General features: G+C 40.0%; 1 protein-coding gene across 1 annotated transcript; it reads left to right on the forward strand.

The window, feature by feature from the left end:
- Window positions 1–9,818: 9,818 nt before the first annotated feature.
- sox19b (SRY-box transcription factor 19b) lies at window positions 9,819–20,682 on the forward strand. The gene is made up of 3 exons (XM_041779675.1): window positions 9,819–10,063; window positions 12,028–12,716; window positions 17,625–20,682. Exons 2-3 carry the CDS (start codon window positions 12,055–12,057, stop codon window positions 17,884–17,886), a joined length of 924 nt encoding a protein of 307 aa, XP_041635609.1. The 5' UTR covers window positions 9,819–10,063; window positions 12,028–12,054; the 3' UTR covers window positions 17,887–20,682.
- Window positions 20,683–21,294: the final 612 nt, after the last annotated feature.

The following is a 21,294-nucleotide window of genomic DNA, read 5'->3' on the forward strand; positions in this document are numbered from 1 at the left end:
TATCACCCTTTTTTGGCACAAGACTTTATAAACTTGTGCAAGATCCTCTGAACTGATTTCCAGCAGATAAAATTGGCTTTTTTTTCCCAGTTACGGACTCGATCCACTCTACTCTTTGAATAAAAGCATAAAAATGACTAAAGTTAATCTATAAAAAAGATAATTTTGTACATGTATGAGTAGGCCACATTTTTCTGGGTGGGTGGTGGAGACCGAAAACAGAGGTATTCAAGAGTTGTTGTTTTCAACAGAAGACTGCTTTAGACCGTAGCAGCTTCAGTCAGACCAGCTGACAGTGTTTCCTTCAATTCAGTTTCAAGTCAACAACAGTTTTGTCGGTGAGCTAATATCTGTAAACACATGCGTAGTTGAAATACTAATAACTTCATGTGCAGTTGACTTCCATCTGTGTATTCAGCCACAAAACCTACATTTATACCAACCACTGCTTTCAGAAAGAGCTTTTGGAAGAGGAATGACAACTAGAGATGGAGAAGTTTCTAAAAGAACAAGACTGATTTAAAGAAAGAAGGGAGCCTTAAATAACTTACAAACTTGAAAATAGAATTAAAAAGTAAACTGAAGTCGGCCATCTGATAAGATCTGTTATAACTGTTATTTCTCAGTTTTAAATATCTAGATTGATTCTGAAGGTTGCATTCCTTTTTAAAAAAAAAAAAAAACTCTGGAAATCCATTAACTCTGAAAACATGAGAAAACAATGCTAAGAAGAACAGCCTTCTCCAGCAGGTCCTCTCAATTTACCAATCAATTTACATACGGTAATGAAAATAAGTCAACCGGAAGTCTATTCGTTCCTATGGGAGTCTCTGTAAAGCCCAACCTGCCTGCAAAACTCCTCCCCTCTGTAATATTTTTTTCTGGAATGAACCAAATGGACGTTAAGAAAAATTGAACTTTTGCGGTAGATTTTGGAGAGACTGTATGGCAGTGTGCTGGCTAACCAAGCTGCTAACTAGATAACAGACTCGTTTGTATTAGCTTGATATTAAATACAGTCATATTAACCACTTTGATCTGAAATATATCAGAATTTAACAGTTGATATGAGTTGTGGTAAGATTGGTTTGGTAGTGTCAGATACATTTAAAAAGTTAACAGCTGGAAGGGGTGATTAGATTAAAACAGGATATTTAACAGATAAACGAACATTTAAATGGCTAAGTTAGCTTAGCTTAGGTTGTTCAGTCATTCTAACGTCCATATATGATGAACGTAAGAATGATGGACTATGCCACGCATCTCTCTGAGCTCGTACTAATCACAGGAGCAACTTGACACAGAAATCACTGGAGGCTAATGCCGCTACAAATGCCAAGTACCTCATAAGAACCAACTTCAAAAATCCCGAAATATCCCTTTAATTGCCCCTTCTTCGTGTGGACTTGGTGCAGTGCAGTAACTTGGCACATGTGAGTCCCCACTTATCAGAAGGATCAAACTTTTGGCCTAAGTTAACTTGGATCCACGCTCGGGCAACTCATCTCCTCCAGTTGCAGCAGTGTGAACTGACAGGCTTTCAAGATGTTGCAGAGCAGCCCGGACAAGGAGTTCAAACTTTGAATCTGTGGTCTGATCTTTGTAACAGATGGACAGAAACATGGTTACATGACACGCTAAGACCTCATGATATTGCAGTGTTCATCACAGCAGTGTCACCAAGGCTCTTCGCCGTATTTATACAGTGTGTTTTGTGTATTTGATGAGTGGCTAAAAATCTCTCTAAATGCAGCTTTAACCTAATTATGCCGTACTATCTCCTGCTGACTCAAATGTGGACTCAGTCAGCATGTCAGAGCATCAAGTCACATGACTTCTTTGAGCGTTAAAGAGGCCTGACAATGACATTTCCATTAAAGCCGCTGGCTCACAATAAGCACAAAGTAATGAGAGGATCCGAATGTTATGGAACTCAGCGAGGTAAAAACAGCGTGATGGAAAGGAGGGAAAATGTGAATGAACAGAAATTAAGTGGGATGAAATCAAGGAGTAAGAAGGGCAGTGAGGTGGGGGGGTCGGTGGTGAGGGGGGTAGATTATAGGGTGAGAAAGAAGCAACGAAGACGGACGAATGAAAGCCACAAAATGAAGGAAGAAAGAAAGGGAGAGGGAGATGGAGAGGGAGAACAAGGGAAGAGGAGGGACGAGAGGATGAAGGGATGGATGATGAAGGGTGGGCTGTGATGGAGGGGGGGTGGGGGGGTGGTTTTAGGTGACAGGCCTCATTGAATAGCCTTCTTTTCTCCCCTCTGCTGGCTTCTCTTCTCATGCAAAGCAGCCCGTTCAGCCTCCCAGCCATCCGTCACACAACAGAAAGAGCATGGCAGGCCCTTTACGAGCCCCACACTCGCATAATCCCCCCCACCACAACCCCGCCATCTCTCAATCCCACAATCCAGCACCCATCGGGGGGTTTAGGAGAGTGTGTATGGGTGTGGGGCAGAGGGGGGATGGGCACGGGGGCATCTTGGCCCACAGAGAGTGAAAGTGCCTTTAGAGGAAGATGGGCCACCAAGGCTGAGAGTGGACAAAAAGCTGGGACGTCACCAGTTTTCAACTGCGGGGACGTCACATGGTTAACCTGCCTGAGAGTGTACATGTCTTATCACGACAGAAGACTATTAAACAGTAATATAGCTTTATTAATTAAGCACCTAAAAAACAGAGTGACAGGGAGACCATCAAGCTACAAAACAGAAATGAGGACAAAAAAAGTTTAAAAAATAAAATAAAATACAGAAAGAAGTCAAAAATAAATATAAATAAACCAAAGTACCAAAATGCAGCAGAGAGGACCCCAGAACTAAAAAGAAGTTTTCAGCAATGACTTTGAAACTGGGACAGAGTTTAATCAAAGATTCTCTAACTGGGAATACCGATGCTATAGTGGCCGGCCAAGTAAACTTGATCACCCCTAGGGCCCAGTAGCAAAGGCCTGGTTACTTTTAGGGCCCGACAGCGAAGGCCTGATCACTTTTGGGGCCCTTCAGCAGAGGCCTGATTACTTTTAGGGCCTGACAGCAAATGCCTGATCCCCTCTAGGGCCCTTCAGCAGAGGCCTGATTACTTTTAGGGCCTGACAGAAAAGGCCTGATTACTTTTAGGGCCTGACAGAAAAGGCCTGATCACTTTTAGGGCCTGACAGAAAAGGCCTGGTTACCTTTAGGCCCCTTCAGCAAAGGCCTGATCACTTTTAGGGCCTGACAGAAAAGGCCTGGTTACCTTTAGGCCCCTTCAGGAAAGGCCTGATCACTTTTAGGGCCTGACAGCAAAGATCTGATCAGATTAAGGCCGATTCAGCAAAGGCCTGATCACTTTTAGGGCCCTTCAGCTAAGGCCTGTACCCTATTGTACCAGCTATGCGTAAATTCTGGCTTAAGTTATGGTGTAAAGTCCACACTAAACCCTACGTTGAAACTAGTTAAATTCTAATTTAAGTTGTGTCATTGTTCGGTTGCACCACAGGGATATAAGGTTGAACATAACTCGTAGAGACTTACATCCAAACTAACCAAAATATTGTCACAGATATGATGTTCTCTCTAACTTTAACCAACTACTGAAAAGCATTTTTTAACCCAGTGCTACAGATGCTAATGGCTAAAAATAACATATGCTAACTGCTGTGAATCCTCAAACAGCATCCAATGTGAATGAAAAATATGACAGGATGTTTAACATATGGGAGTATTGTGAAGACTACAGCTTAAACCTAGAGCCAGTATAAAATAACAACACTGATATCGAGAGGTGAAATCGCTAATAACACGAGATGATATAACAGTGGACAGTGGAAACGATCTCCGCTCATGGAAAACAACAGCGTTATTGGTCATAAACCGTCTCTCAGAGCTATCACCATGACAGCCATGTTCTATGGAGGACTTTACACCTAGTAGGGGGTAGGTGTAAGATTTAAGTTAGAACTTAAGCCTACGTTGAAACTGTCTCAGCTGGTGCAACAACTAAAATGTTAGGAGAGTGTATACTCCGTCGTAAGTAAAAACTTGCGTTCAAACTAGGCTACGTTGGACTTAGGCACAGCTGGTGCAACCCATAGCTGATCACTTTCGGGGCCCTACTGCTAAAACCTGATCACTTTATGGCCCTTCAGCAGAGGCCTGATCACGTTAACATTGAAGGCTCAGTCTCATTAACAGCCAAAAAATAATCTTAAAATTAGTTAAAATGTGCAAGATTGGCAAAAAAGGGGTGAATGGGTTACAAAAATGCAAAAAAAGTGTGTGTGTGTGTATGTGGGGTGTTAAAAGGGTTAAAAAAAGAGGCAGAAATGGGTTAGAAGAAGTAAAAATGGGGGCAAAGTGGCAAAATGGGCTAAAATTGGTGAAAAATGGCCATGAAGTGGTGAAAAGAGGTTAAAAACAAGCAAAAGAGGTAAATAGTGAAAAATAGCAAGAATAGGTTAAAGAATCAAGAACTGGAAAAAGGTGGCACAATGGGTTGCTTAAATGGATTAAAAGGGGCCAAGAAATGGAAAAAATTAGGTTGAAGTTGACAAAAATGGGGAATAAATGACAAAATGGGTGGAAGAAATGGTGAAAATGGGTTAAAGTGGCAACGAAAAGATTAGCTTGCAAAGTGATAAAAATGACAGGATATAGTAGTGAAATGCAGTTAAAAAGTTGTAAAAATGGGTTTGTGGTAAAATGGGTAAAATTAATGGAAAATGTATTGAAAAGTTGTTAAAAAGTGGTCAAAGATGGCACAAATCAATAATACCAAGATCAGAACACATTAATAGTGTGACACAGCTCCAAAATGAAGAAACTGTTAGCCAGGATGTTAGCACCAATGCTACGGATCCAACATGTATACACTGATGTCAGTAAGTAAGAGCTGGTTGGGCCCATTTTCTTGGCTTTTCTGTGGGCAGACCTGATAACAGTTAAAGGGGATTTTATGGTCCAGTCAGTATAAACGTCACTGTGGTTCTGGTAAAATCAGATGATGTTTAAACCTGTTTGATACCCCTGGGAACAAAGACTTCCTGTTATTGCTCAATATATTGCTTTACAAAGACATCTTGATGTTGTCTGAAGAATCAAATCAAAGTTTCTGATTCTTTTGCCACTTTCCTCTGAAAAACAGCTGCGTTGCATCATAAAATGTCCAGATTGTAACAGGAAGGCGAGCGGCCCGTGTGTGTGGTGTGATGTGCAGGTGTGTGCGTTTGTGACTAATTGTGAATTGTGTAGCTCCAGTCTCCCGTTTCCATCTCCATGACAACCCAATGAGGAATCCCATCACCCCCACCTCCTCCTCCTTTAAAAACATCTCCCCGTCTCTCTCTCTCCCTCTCTCTCCCATCTTTTCTTGGTCTGTCCGTCAGCTCTGGGTCCTGGTCCGGGATGTTGGCGTTACATTTGTGTGTCACATCAGACACAGACGGAGCCAACATGGCCGCCGGTTTTCTTCTGTCTGTCTGTCATTGCTGCTGAAAAGTTTTCTTTACGCTTGTTTTCTAAAGTTAGAAGAGTACAAGTGAAGATGGTCCTCCTTCCTCCTGCTTTATTTAAGGGACATTTCACTGTTTTTTAACCTTCCGTCTGTTGGCCAGAGCGGGTAGAAAGGGGAAAAGCTCCTCTAGCTGGACTCCAGTTTGTCTCTGGTTGACTAGAAGAACCTGAAATTGTTCCAACTTTGATTTTAAGTCAACTAAACTGGATACAAGAATTACTACAAGTACTTACAGCCGACATATCTGCCGTAAACATCAGCAGAATGTATGAATGAGCCACAACAAATCACCCTATGAGGCAAGGCATTATGTTTGGTCAGTTTAGAGAAGCGTATCCTTAACAGACAAAAGTTGTTTGGTATCACAAGGATATCTCTTATCGACAAAAATCTCAAACCTACATCCCTAACATTAATCCACTTTAGCTAAGACTACAGCAAACTTTAGCAGCGTTACAGTAGAGATGAAAACTTCTTTCAACAGTCAGAAAAGCAACCCCTGATAAACCTAGAGAATGGGCCCCAGATAAACCTAGAGAATGGGTCCCTGATAAACCTCAGAGAATGGGCCTAACCAGTTCTGATTTACTGATATCAGTGCATGTGTGAATCAGTAGCATTGGTGCTAGCATCCTGGTTAACAGTTACTTTATTTTGGAGTTGTGTTAAAATATTAGGTTCCGATGTTGAAATTATTGATTTGTGCCACTTTTTGTCACGCCTTTCAACTACTTTATGCAGCCATTTATGCACCTTTTTGACGCTGTTCTTTTTTTTTGTTATGTTTTACAATTTTTGCCGCTCTTTAACCTCTTTTTTTCCCCTTTCATCCGTTTGCCAAGTTGAACACCATCCATCCATCCATCCATCCATCCACCCATTTATCTTCCACTTATCTGGGGTTGGGTTACGGAGGCAGCAGGCTAAGCAATTCAACTCAAACATCTCTCTCCCCAGCAACATTTTCCAACTCCTCCTGGGGGATTGCAAGTCTTTCCCAGGCCAGAAGAGGTATACAATCCCTCCAGCGAGTTCTGGGTGTACCCCGGGGTCTCCTTCCAGTTGGACGTGCCCGGGAGACCTCCACAGGGAGGCGACCAAGAGGTATCCTGATCAGATTCCCGAACCACCTCAGCTGGCTCCTTTGGACGCGAAGGAGCAGCGGCTCTACTTCGGGATCCTTCCAGATGTCTGAGCTCCTCACCCTATCTCTAAAGCTGAGCCCAGCAACCCTCCTGAGGAATCTCATTTCAGTTGCTTGTACCTGCAATCTTGTTCTTTCGGTCATTACCTAGAGTTCATGACCATAGGTGAGAGTTGGGACAAAGAAAGACTGGTAAATTTAGAGTTTTGCCTTCTGGCTCAGCTCCCTCTTCACCATGACGGTGCTGTACAACGTCTGCAATACTGCAGATGTTGCACCAACTGCCTGTCGATCTCACAGCCCCTTCTTCCCTCACTCGTGAACAGGAGGGAGCAACCCACTGTTTTCCGGCAGAGAACCATAGCCTCAGACTTAGAAGTGCTGACCCTCATCCCGACTGCTGCGCACTCAGCCACAAACCGCCCCAGTGCCTGCTGGAGGTGTCCGGCTGAAGAGGCCGAAAGAACCACATCGTCTGCAAAAAGCAGAGATGGAATTCTGAGGTCACCTAACCGAAAACCCTCCTGTCCCTGGCTGTGCCTTGAGATCCATTATTTAACCCCTTTTCACAAATTTCCCACCCTGTTTTTCCCCGTGACTTCATTTTTGTTACTCATTTTTGCATAATTTCTGCCACTTTATTGCATTTTATCCCATTCGTTGCCACTTTTCACTGATTTTTGCCACTTTTAACAAGTTATGCCACAGCTACCAAGTCATCCATTTTTAATCAGTTTTTGCCTCTTTTCACCATTTTCCTGCATTTTTGCCACTTTTTATATTATGAGGTTTGTTTTCCATTAAGGTGTCTGGGACACTTTTACTTTATTGTAGTCATCATGACTTTTGTGCCCATTGTAGCATAGCTTCAAAGTCTAACATTATTTTCCTAATGGTTTAGTTCAGTGTGCCCATCCACATTGTTAACATCACCAATAGAAAAGGTAATTCTGTTCTGAGAAAAGGTGCATACAGCATAAATTGATTAATCTTAGTTTTTAAATATGTTGTTTGTTACTTTGATAAGAGTGATTATTAATAATTAGGTCAAAATAAAATTTAATTGACCTCCATGGCCCTCAGGTCGGCTAGGCTCCAGAAATCCTCTTTTTATTCCTTCTTTTAGGCAGCCTTGCAGAGACCTGGAGCAGAATCACCATCTAAACCACCAAAGAGCTTGTGTTAATTGAATGTTTTACCGGTGTGTGTATTTAAAAAGTGAACGTTGCTACTGTGACATCCTAACATTGTTTTTTTAAACTGTTTTCAGGGTTAGAGTAGATCTAGTTCTGAGGAGATTAAGGGAAACTGAGTTCTATCCATGGCTGTGATGAGGTTTATACCTGCTCTGAAGTCTTCATCTCTGTTAGTGCTGACTCTTATTCATCTTAACAGAGATCAGCCATCTTCATGCACTCTTATGAATCATTAAAATCTCAGTGGCCTCTTTAGAGAGCGTCCCTGGTGTATAAATCTCCTCGCTGTTCCTGTCTAAACATCTTCTTTTCTCTCCAGCTGAATTAACGTCTTTAAAGAATCGTGTGTTTGGCACAAAGGAGGTCAGACCGCTCTAAAGATCAGCTTTAAAAGGACATAATGAGCATCTCATCCTCTGTTAAAAAGACAAATAATCCTGTTGTTCTTTTATTAAGTTAACTCTGATAACTGGAGAGAAATAACATTCTGTATTTGTTTAATGATGCGGTGATGAGAAAGACGTAACTAAAATAAGGGAATAAGAGGAAGAGAAATGGATATGACCTTAAGATTTGGATCTTTGATGAAGAGATAAAGGATTAAACATAACTGATAAAAACAACATGACTAAAATTTACAACCGTTATCTTTAGCAAAATAAACCAACATTGTTAGTATACACAAAGGAAAAATATAAGCTCATCTTGAATTTAATGGCAGCAACATGTCTCAAAAAAGTGGGACAGCTCTGGGGGAGGAATGCTGTCCCATTCTTGTCTGATGTAGGATCCAGCCATTTAACAGTCCTGGGTCTTTTCTGCTGGATTTTTTCCTTTTCTGATGCTTCAAATGTTTACTGTTGGTGGAAGGACTGGACTGTAGACAGGCCAGTTCAGCACCCAGACTCTTCTACTGTGAAGCCATGCTGTTGTCATGGATGTGGTATGTGGTTTAGTATTGTTTTGCTGAAACAGTAAAGGCCTTCCCTGAGAGAGACGTTGTCTGGATGGGAGCATATGTTGCTTTAAAACCTCTGTCTACTTGTCAGCATTGATAGTGACTTTCCAGATGTGCAAGCTGGGCCCTTATCTAACCCCATACCATCAGAGATACTGGCTTTAGAACTTTGCCTGTCAACAGTGTTGACAGACTGTGATTTCTGGAACTGTTCCTGAGCCCATGTAGTGATTTCCAGTTCAGAATCATGCCTGTTTTAATGCAGTGGCCCCTGAGGACCCCTTCAGCCTTGTCCCTTGCTCACAGAGATTTCTAGATTCTCTGAATCTTGTGACGATATTATGGACTCTACAGTGGGATATTCAAACCCTTCACTGGTGAACCTCTGCCCATCTTTACTTTGGTGAGACTCTGCTTCTCTTAAATGCTCCTTTTATACCCAGTCATGTTACTGATCACTTGACAATTAACCTAATTGGTGTTAAAATTGGTGTCTCAGTTTCAACATCTAATATGTTGTTTATGTTCTGTTGTGAATAAGATATGGGTTTATGACATTTGACAATCATTTTTATTTTTTGTACATTTTATTTCCAACTTTTTTGGAATTGCATTACAATATTTGAGACACAGAATTAATTTCTCTGACAGTGATAATGATTACTTCATTCTTTTTTTCTGTCATATTCTCTTCTTTACATAAAACCTTTTTCATTTAACTGATGATTACAGAGAATTTAAGGAAGCTTTTTGTTTCTACTCTTTTTAGAGTGGAAACTCTTCCTCGTGTCTTTTTTTCTTCCTCATGTCTGACTCTGGTCCTCTCCTTTAGTCAATAATCGATTATAAAGATATTGGTCTGATTTCTTCCTCCTTCTCCATCAACAAGTGTCTCGCGCACCATCGGAGTCTTTTCACTTGCTAATGCGCGCGCACGGCCCGGTGCGCTGTGATTGGCTGAGTCGTCGTGCACGCGGAGAGCAGAAGTTTGAGAGAGAGAGGCTGAGAGTTCAGATGAAGTCAGACAACAACAAGTGTGAGAGCCGATCCACGAGTGGGAGCGATGTCTGCTGAGCGTTAACCGATCCCCGGGCGTGGCGCGTGCGTAATTAGCTGATTTGGAGCACCTTGTCGAACCTGTAGAGGAAGCTGGACTCGAGGTGGACCAGGTCGACTCACGGCGACAGAAAGGAGCTTCACGTGTCCTCGACCAGGGCGGGAATATATCGACTATAATAGACTAATCGATATATTTACGAAGGACACGGTAAGACAGCACTGTCTATATGCACGCGCTTTATTTAGGGTTAAAATTACGTTAAAACGACGCTCTGACGTCATGGCAATTCGCTATCAACTGGTTTGGTTTACAGCGCATGTGATCAAAAGGACAATTTAACTACCAAAGTCTGAGACCTGAAATATCATACTTTAGTCTGAGTCTGGTAAAAATCCGACCAGGATGATACTGAAGCAACAAAAACAAAAAGACCTGACCACCAAAATTTGACAACTTTTTAAATTTGCTTGCCAAAAATAGCAGGAAAACTCTTTGACAATCTCAAAAAATGCACAATTATGTCAGCAACACTTGGAAAAGTTGTACAATCAACCAAGAATTAAGAAAATCGTCATTCTTTGCTATTTTCACCCACTTTTCTAAACGTTGCAAACATATTTAAACAATTTTGGCAACGTCCTCTCTTTTCCTCATGGAGTTGCTGAATTTTTGATATCAACAATCATTACAACAGTCCAAAGTTGATCACTTTAAACATATGGTATTTAAAAGTTGGTCCACCTTAATAAATGGAAATGTTGCCAACGTTTTGCGCAATACTCTCTCTTAGTTAAAAAAATATGACTTGAGATTATGAAGCTATCTTTGAACTAACAATCATTAAACTAATGAGATGTGATCATTTTCAAACTTAATGGTATTTAACAATGCTGAAAAGTTGGTCAATTTTAAAATCAAGCCATATTGCCAACATAATTGTGCAACCACGTCCCTGCTCTCTCTCCAGCTGTTCAAAATGTGAGAGCAAAAAGTGAGGTTTCAGCTTTTTTTTTTTTTTTGGTCCCACCAATCATTACATAATTGAGATCTGATCAGTTTTGTTTCAGTGTTGAAAAGTTTGTCAACCTGAATATGTGAAAATGTTGCCAATGTTTATGTGCAATTAAGACATTACTTTCTCCCTTTTTTGTTAAAGCACAAGTGAAGATCATGATGATATTCTTCAGTCATTAAAATATTCAAGATCTGATCACTTTTAAACACATTGTGTGTAAAAGTTTATCAAACTTAATATTTGAAAAAGGTTTCCAATGTGTTTGTGCAATTCAGGCGAGGTTCTCCCTCTTTTTGTTAAAAATCTGAGTGGAGATGTTGAAGTTTTTGTACTTTTTGATCCCACTGATCATGAGAAGCTTTAAAGATTTTACATTTTAAGTTTGTGACTGTTGAAAAGTTTGTCAGTCCTAATATATGGAAATGTTGCCCAAGTGTTAGTACAATTTAGAAATTGCTCTCTGTCCTTTCTTCTTCTTCTTCAAAAAACAAACAAACAAACAAACAAAAAAAAAAAGTGAAATTTGTGTACATTTTGGTCCCACAGATGATTAAGATAATGTTAATTTGATCATTTCAAATTTTTCAAGAGTGTTGAAAAGTTTGGCAATTCTCTCTTAAAGTTAGAATATGACTCAGGATCAAAAACTTAATTTTTTTGGAACACAGAAAGTTTTTTCAGTTTTGAAAGACAAAAATGTTGCCAATGCATTTGTGCAATTATGACATAACTCACTCTCTTTTAGGTTTCAGAACCTTTTGAACAAACAATCATTAAAGTAAAAGAGATTTGATCATTGCCAATTTTGGAAGTGTTGAAAAGTTGGTCAACTTTAATGTTGCCAATGTTTTTGTGCAATTTTGGAAAATTTTTCTTTCGGTTGAAGATATGACTCAAGTTTGCAAAGCTCTATCAGAATATTTAGGAATTGTTTATTTGGGAACACACAGAAGTGTTGGTTAATTTTTTCAATACAGAAATATTGTCAACGTATCTGTGCAATTATGGCGCTGCTCTCTCTTTGTCTAAAATATTTGGTGTCGGACCTTTTTAAACCTGCTGATCATTCAAATGATACATTTAATTTTTTTTTTTTTTTTTAAGTTTGTCAACCATAAGAAAATGTTGCCAATGTTTTTGTGCAATTTTTGTGCAGACTTGTCCCGAACCTTCACCTGACACCATGTATAGCATGATGGAGCATGAGCTGAAGCCCACGGGCCAGCCCCCAACCCACCAGACCACCCAGGGCCTGTCTCCGGTCACTGGCAGCATCACTGGCAGCATGGGCGGCAACGGCAACTCTCACCCAGGCTCCAAGAGCGCGTGCCCTCCAGGGGCAGATCCCATGGACAAAGTGAAGCGGCCCATGAACGCCTTCATGGTGTGGTCCCGGGGCCAGAGGCGTAAGATGGCACAGGAGAACCCCAAAATGCACAACAGCGAGATCAGTAAGCGGCTCGGTGCTGAGTGGAAACTGCTCACAGATGCAGAGAAGAGGCCGTTCATTGACGAGGCCAAGCGGCTGCGCGCTGTGCACATGAAGGAGTACCCCGACTACAAGTACAAGCCACGTCGGAAGACCAAGCCGCTGCTCAAGAAGGACGCTCAGGTACCTGGGAAGTACCCGCTGTCTGCCGGGAACCTGCTGGCGGCCGCGGCGCAGGGTCAGGGAGGGAGTCCGAGGATGGAGAGCTACGGCTGGGGTCACACCGGGGGGTACGCCGGCATGCAGGGGGAGCTGGGATACACACAGCAGCTGCACCGGTACGACCTGTCCGCCCTGCAGTACCCTCCCACCATGACGGCAGCGCAGACCTACATGAACGGAGCCAACTCATACAGGTGAGCAGACTGGTACAGGTGAGCGGAGGCAGAAAGTAGTCCCAAAGGTTTACCATCCTGAGATAAAGAGTGAGCAGACTGAGTGAATCACTCAGAGTTTTAACCTTCAACTCTGAAAAACAAAGAAAATAGTGCGGGACACAAAACTTACCAGTCATTCCAACTCAAATTAAGTTTTTCCAACAAATTTGATCAATTTAAATAATAACACATGGACTAACTATCAGCAAAACTTTATTATATGTTGGCAAACCTCAGAAAAGCGAAGTATTAGAGCTCTAATATGTATCAGGTTACTTTATTTGTACCCGTAGGTAGATTTGTTTTGCAGTCAGTGAGATTACAACATCAATTTCAAAACGCAGATCACAGGACGGAAACAACGGAAAAAAACAAAAAGGAAAAAATGAAGGTTATTTAAAACCTCCAAGACATAACAGCCCACCCCCCACCCCAGCCCCTGAAAAAGTGCAACAACATATGTATGTAGGGTTGTGATGAGATCTCATGAGACTTCAACGTCATGAGACTTTGCATTGAAGTACAAATTTGGCATTGAAGTCTTATTTGCATCAGCAGTTAAGAATGCTTGATGCCAGCTTTAACTTGATTGGACTCAAAACATAAATATCACCCAGTGATATCAGTTTATGCCACAATATTTGCCCATGTTCGTCAACAGGGCTGATATCAGTGGACACAGATATTACTTCAGTATATCCCTAGTTATAATCCCCCTCCAGTTTGGGCTGCACATGAATGAATGAATCTATGTATCTAAAAATCAATTTCTTAGTGTCCCTCCACTATATAAAAAAAACACTGTTCAGTAAATGATTTCAAGTGCTGTTTAAATGCAACCATCGCCAGCAGAAGGTTTAAATTATATTGATAAGATACATCCGAACAACGTGTAGATTTGGTTTAAAGCGAAAGGTAAAAAACTCTCTAAACATAGCCCAGTTTTCAATGACTATAGTAGGGCTATATTTGGACTGAATCTTATGAAATAAACACAACCCCAATTTTGTTCTAAGCCTACACCGAGGCTATGATGGATTGACAAGATTTAAACCAGAAAGTAATGTCAAAATTACATTGGGTGTTTGATGGAAAGATCTGTCCTGTCCAGCCAAGGAGTTAACAAAATGTCAACCATAGTATCATTATAAGATGATTGATTGATTCCTGTTTCTCTTAACTGATAACTTATTTCTTAGTTTTAAGTAAACAATACTCAATATTTCTAAATATTTTTTGTCATTGTACTCACATTATTTGGCAATAATCTACAGGGTTTCCCAGAATGCCTTTGGGCATCGGACACTTTAGCACCATGAGTGAAGTTACCCACTCAGTTAGACAACTCCCACCTGTAGGGAGCAACCACAGATGGAGTCTCTGATGGAAATAAAAGAAAATCGCAGTGGATGAAGAACATTTAGCTTTAACATGTGGTTGTAAGTTTTATTCCAGCAGAATTTTAAGTGTAGGAAAGTTTCCACAGTGTAGTTTTACATAATTAGCTCAATCCCATTTACTGCAGGCACAGCTCTGTTTCTCTTGTGCTCCTTATCCTCTAAAGTTTGTCTTTATTTGCTTGTTTTAAAGTTGATAGTCTAAAGTTTAACCTAAAAATTTAAATATGTAATTATGTCTGCGTTCATGCTTTTTCTGTTTGGACTCTGTTTTACTTCACTCTTCAGAGCCTCAGTTATTTCTTTCCACTTTCATCAAATCTTGTCTGTAAATACACGTTACTCTGCATGGAATCTAGCTCCTGCCAGTAAAAGAGAGTGCATGAAAACTAGACATTTGTTTTGTTAAAGTAAGTTATGAACCATAATCATGAGATAAAAAAGGGACTTTACGTAGAAAGAAGTCATTATCTGATGCAAAGTTGTAATTGTGAGGTTAAAACCTCCAAATTGGAGGTTATGATGTTGAAAGTATGACAGAAGTCAAAGGTTGAGATAACATTTCTTAATTATAAAGAAAAAAAATAGAATTAAGAGAATCAATAATAAACATTAAGATTAAAAAGTAAATCTTGTGAGAAAAAAAAACTTAGTTAAAAAAGTCAAAATTATGAGATAAAATGTAAATTTGGGGCAGTATCATAATTTGTGAGGTAAAAAGTTGCAATGAGAAAATAAAAAAGTTGAAATTGTGACATAAAGTCAACTTACAGTCATGAGTTTTGACTCATAACTATTTTTAAATGTTCTTTTATCAGAAATATTAAGCTTTTAATTTCTTTATTTTTATCTTTGCATGAATTTGCTTTGACACTTCTAACCTGTGCATTCATATTAAAGTTTCTCACCTAAATCCACCTAAAATCTTCCATAAATAGTTTTTCTTTTCCTCTTATTTCATTGCTTTTCCCTCGTTACTCTTCAGTCCCTCTAAAATAAAATCCTCTCCGTCCTCTTCCTGCTTGTTATGCGTGCGGCGCTCTGCTCCGCTCGCCCCGGTCAGGAATGTTGATCAGTGTGACTCGACGGCAGCAGGACGGCTCTGTGTGTGGTCTCCTACCCACAATCCTCTGCTGCTGCTAAACCATTGTCCCCATTAACACTTGTGGGTCCCTGCCTGCTGCCATAGACCGCCACAGACCCCCTTAAGACCACCTCAGACCCCTTCAGACCTCCATCGCCATGAGCTCCGAGATAAATGAACCAATGATTTTAAAACAGTCAGACATGATTAGTTTCTGACAAATCTTCAGTCTGATCTTTTCTGTGACTTGTTTTGAGCTGTGAGTCACGGCAAGGATGGACCTGTTGAAGCCCGTCCTCTAATAAAGCCTTCGAAAACAATATTAGTGAGTTTAATGCAAAAACAAGTCTCTGCTGATGACCTGAAAGCCCTAAAAATCCTTTCATATTTCCTATCAGCCCAAAGCATTTTATATTCTACCATAGATAATAAAAGTATGCAACAAAAACCTGCTTTTAAGATGCTATAACAAGAAATTATTCAACTTTTATGCATATAAACAATGATCCAATTAGGTTGTGTTTGCATTGAAAAATTTAAAAAAGTTTTAGCTTTTTAAAGGAAACCTCAATAATTATAAATAATGACCTTTTTTTGTTGTATTTTAAGTAAATTCTATGAAAGCTGAACTCGACTGGCATTGTTACTCTCCTTACTGTGAGCTTTATTCTATAATTTTTGCCAAAATGAACTTTTAAAACTTCCATTTTCAGCCCTGAATCAGCATTTTTTAAAAGGGATTACATCTTTGTTTTTAATATGACAAATACAAATTAGAAGATTGGCCTAAATGTTGTCTTTCCTTTCTTCTCTACTGTGAATGATCAAATGTGAGCATTTAAAGTAAAAATAAAATGAAATAAATATCAGTGGGGCACAGACTTGAAGAAAACAATAATGCAATGTTTGGAAAACTTCAGTAACTTAAAAGAAAGCCGAGGTCATACGGTACAAAAGATTTAACTATATCTTACAAAAGAGTTCTGACTTAAATGTTCATCTTTATCAAGCATTAAACGTCTTTACTGACACTTTTATGTACTGCTAGAGAGTGAAATAGACTGCTTGTTGGAGGATAATCCTCAATGATATGTGGGATTATTTGAGTTAATCTGAGGAGTTAATTCTTTAATATCCTGCAGGTTAAATGTTTGAGAATTTAAACTCTGAAGTTTCAGTCAGCACTTTAACACGCATGAAGCTGAGCTACGGTCAGAGCTTGGATAAAGATTTTAACCCTTAATTGGTATAAAATAAATTGTTGCATCAAGGATGTTGGCAACCCAGAAATGGACACCATACAGAAATGCCAATTAATTTTTTAAAATCAAGGTCAGACCTGAGCATTAGTTTAAATTTTTTTAGGAATTTAAACCTTTAAATGTCATTCTAAGTGTTAAACCTTGATGTTTGTTAAGTAAAAAAAAAACAACATACAAAAAGACTTTTATGCTGTTCAACCTCTGGTCAAAGCCTGGTATGGAGGCTGTGGAGCATGCTCAAAGAGCCTAATGCCTCTCAGTGTAAAGGTTCCTGCAAAAGTATCTGACAGAGTTAACAGGAATGTGACAGGGTTGACGGGTATCTCATGGGGTTGTGAGTATCTGACAGAGTTGAAGAGTAACTGAGGAAGTTAACTAGTATTTGACGGGGGTTGACAGGAATCTGACAGAGTTGACAAGTAAGTTAGGGGGTTGGCGAGTGTCCAACAACAGTAATGAGTATCTGACGGAGTGGAGGAGTAACTGACAGATTTAATAGGTATCTGATGAAGTTTATGAGCATTTGATGGGAGTTGATGAGTATCTGATGGAGTTGACCAGCGTCTAATGGAGTTGACGAGAGTCTGACAGAGTTGAAGATGTCTGACGGAGTTGACGAGTATCTCACGCAGTTCAGGATCAACTGAATAAGTACACGAGTATCTGACGGAGTTGAGGAGCAACTGAAAAATTAAACAAGTAACTGATGGAGTTGAAGACTAATTGACAGAGTTGACGAGTGTCTGACAGAGTTGCCGAGTATCTGACGGAGTTAAGGATCAACTGACAAAGTTGATGAGTATCTGACAGACATCAGGAGTACCCGATGGAGTTGATGAGTGTCAGACAGTCATAAATACCAAACATGTTTGATCTCTGAGTCCAGGCTCTGACTGAATCAAGCCATGCCCTCCTGATTGTTTTAGCATTTATCCCTCACATGTGGAAGATAAAGTCTGGTTCTGGCACTCAGTACTGCATAATTGAAGTAATACAGGTTAAAGATAGAGATCAGTGAATTAATGATAAAATGTTTTGATTATGAAAGTTTAAAGGTGTGTGTTGCCTCTGATCATTCGGACCTACAGTATTTTTGGTGTTTTCTCTTCTCTGGTGTCTAACGTTTCCTCTCTCTTTCTCACAGCCCGATGTCGTACAGCAGCAGCCCCCAGCAGCCCAGCCCCGTCACCATGTCCATGGTTAAAGCAGAACCGGTTTCTCACTCGCCTCCCACTCCCACCCCAAACCACCACCGGGGCCCTCTGCAGGGGGACCTGAGGGACATGATCAGCATGTACATCCCTGGACCTGGCGGGGACGCCGGGGATCCCTCTGCTGCACAGAGGGGGTACACCAGCGTGCAGCAGCACTACCTCACTGGGACCGTCCCCCTTACTCATATCTAAGACTCTAACAGGAAGAGGCGGGGCTAGAGGAGCTCATAACGCACAGCTGGATTGACGGAAGGTGGGCTCAGATGTTAGGGGGCACAAAGGAGACTTTGGGGAGTCTAACAGCTCCAGGTGTTCCTGTAACGTCATGAATTAATGTTTGACATCTTTAAAAACCGCCACGTTTACAGAGCTGAGGCGCCGCCCCCTTCGCCATCCTGCAGACTTCTCTACATGAAGGACGGCGCTGAAAACTCGTCTTTCTGTATATAGTAGTACTTTTTGTTTTCATATTTTAGAGATTATCCATATTAAGTCAAAGACTCATTAAGTCCACCTCAGATACTCGACACACCGCTCTGAGGAGCCAGTCTGAGCCTGGTGGAACCAGACGGAGACGGTCTGCAGTCTGACGTTTCGGTCTCTGAGGAAAAGCACAAGTAAAATTGAACATTTGGTGCCTTGGCTTTGGCTCAGTCGTCTGTATTTTTCCATTTTTCCTGCTGGACAAGATGCCAGTCGGACAATCAGCTGCATCCATCAGGCGCTGACAGAACTCACGGCCTCTTTTATTCACTATTAGTAGTTTTAGATTCGACCTTTGTTGTACATGTTTTGCTTTTTGGATTTTAATATCATTTCAGACGAGATCCAGGAAGTCTTCCACACGGTAACCACTTCTGTTTTAACGTCTGTTTGTTTGTCGCCAGTAAACAGGAAGTTAACACATCAAATCTCCATCCTTTTTAACCTTTTAAAACTAACTTTACATGCTGGAAATCACAAAATTGACCCTTAAGCCGTATCTTAGGTTTCTGTCGGTGTTAGACAAATTTTCCTCAAACTCACATTTTAACCATAACGAAGAAAACAAAATTCAGGTCAATATTTCACCCAAGAATGGCTGAGGAGAGTTTGTCTAACAGGAAGTAGCCTAGCAATGGTTACCAAGAGAAGGGGCTCTCTGACTGGTGGGTTAGTGGTCCAATCAGAGGGCTAACAAAAAGGGTCAGTTCTGTAGTTCTTTACGGATCTGTTGTTGATCTGGTTTTAGTGCTGCTATGGACCTACAAACACTGAATAATGAACCTCTACAGACTTACTCTAAATGGAGGATTCTAGTATTTCAAACCTGGGCCCTTCTTTTAACATCTGATGCTGCTGAAGTTTTGATAACTTTTGGATTCACTCAAGTTGATCACTTCATTTTGCACAGGTGGTAATGGCTGCAATTTTATTTAAACCCATCCACGGCAATTCTTGTTTCTATAAACCTGACATGTCAACATTTTGGGGGGAGGGGGGTCTAAATGATGAAAGGAGACCAAAAGTTCCTGTATTTCTCCTACAGATTAATAAAGTTGCAGCCATTTCTGCCCATTTCACTGCTGCAGGATGAACTGAAGTCAACCAGTCTGAGTTCTTGTTTCCATAAATCTATGATTCTTCTGGTCAAATTCACAAGTAATGGTGACCAAAGGTTTTGCAATGTCCTTTGATACTTTCCTGATCCTACAGCAGTGACACAGGCCGTAATGGCTGCAATGCAAACAGTAGTGTATTCACAGAAGTGTCTTTTTCCATCCATCTAACATATTGTCATACTTTGGGGTCATAATGACAGATAAGTATTGAAACATTTTAGTTTGTTAGATTTCATCAGCAGCAGCCCTGCAGTAGCTGCAAAGCTAATCGAGTCTTCCCACTTAAGCTCTTGTTTCCACAAACCTGACAGATTTTGTGGTATGAAAACAGATGGATATCAAAAATTTTGCAACATTTCCGTTAGATGTCTTCATCTTGTGGCAGTAAAACAGGCTTCATTGGCTGCAACATCATTAGAATCCGACCAATAAAGTTCTTATTTTTGTAAACCCCACATGTCGTCATATTTTCAGGTCTAAATGACTGAATTTTTTTTGGATATCTCTGGTAAATTTCTTCAGCCTGCAGCCCTGAAATTGGTTGTAATGGCTCTAGTAAGATCAGAGTCCATCTGGTCAAGTTGTTTCAAAACCCTGATCTATCAACTTTTATGGGTCTAAAGGACATAGAATAGAGAACCAAATGTTTCTGAATGACTAGGTTACCTCATTTTATAAACAGGCGATAATTGGTACAGTGCCTACTAAGTCTTCTCATTCAAGATTTTGTACTCATAGTCCCTGTATTTTTATTTATTTTGGGATCCAAATAAGAAAAGGGTACTAAATATTTAAGATTGGACCTAGGCGATATTTTCAGTCGGCAGCAGTATAACAGGCTGAAACAGCAGTGAAGCGAATCCACAGAAGTTATTGTTTTACAGGCTTGCATATGAACTTAAAAACATTTTTCAGTGCTCAGACGTTGGAATTCCCTAACAGCCATTATAGCCTTTCCACTGCTGCAGGATCAGCTGATCTGCTGGTGTAATCCAGAAGCATCTCTTCATCATTTAGACCCCAAACTATCTGATAGGCCCCAGGTTTGAAAACCCAGAGTTCTCTTTTAACCTCCTTTTTGAAGCATTTGTACTAACCAAACATGCACTGCACAGTCTTATTTTGAAAAAGGGAGTATTTTTTTATTTTAAAGTAACGTGTGAATGTTTACATGAACTAAACTTTTCTACTGACTTTTGTATCTCTATTTTTAGATGAATTGTTGGATGTAAATGCTGCCGTGTACTAGAGTTACTGTATGTAGCCTCCATGTAAATAATGTACACAGTTTCAGGCTCTTATACTAAGAGTCTCTTTTTTTGATTAAAAAAATCTTTGTTATGGTATCATGACAATATTAATAAAAAGTACAAATCCTTTTTCATTATTCATGATCTCATGTCCATATTTGGGGGCTTTGGGGCATTTTTATTTCACAATAAAATTAGATTTAGGGTAGATGTGAGTATTGTAGATGTTTTTTATATTACTCACCATTTATTGAAGCATTAAACTAAATTGTACTGTTTAAAAACATGATTTTGCAGTGATCTGATTCAAAATATGATTATATAATAGAAAAATGAATGATCTGATATGAAAGAATAATATAATACAACACACTGGACAATAAATATCCATAACTGTTGGATAAAATATATGATACAATGTAAAGCAGTGGTTCTCAACTGGTGGATCGGGACCCAAAAGTGGGTCGCAAGCCATTTTTTAGTGGATCACGGATTAGTACCTGCAGGAAATTGTCTATGGGACTCTATAAAAAATGCATGTTTTGTTGTTTTGTGACACCTTTTGTACTGTCTTAGGCCCAAGCACCACTATTTTTTATTAAATACATCTGACTGATCAAAAAAAAAAACAAAAAAAAATCACCAAACTTTGTGTCGCAATTCTTCTTGAGGAGTTGATGTGGGTCCCATGACTCAATCAGTTGAAAACTACTGATGTAAAGGATGTTTTGATACTGTATGGTTGATGC

The sequence above is a fragment of the Cheilinus undulatus genome, linkage group 22, assembly GCF_018320785.1.
Source record: "Cheilinus undulatus linkage group 22, ASM1832078v1, whole genome shotgun sequence".
In the NCBI taxonomy this organism is placed as follows: Eukaryota; Metazoa; Chordata; class Actinopteri; order Labriformes; family Labridae; genus Cheilinus; species Cheilinus undulatus.

Bases quoted from the DNA above. Each gene is read 5' to 3' on its own strand.
- sox19b (XM_041779675.1), top strand. From the start codon at position 12,055: ATGTATAGCATGATGGAGCATGAGCTGAAGCCCACGGGCCAGCCCCCA. The intron at 12,717-17,624 runs GTGAGCAGACTG...TCTTTCTCACAG, and splicing joins AACGGAGCCAACTCATACAG to CCCGATGTCGTACAGCAGCA.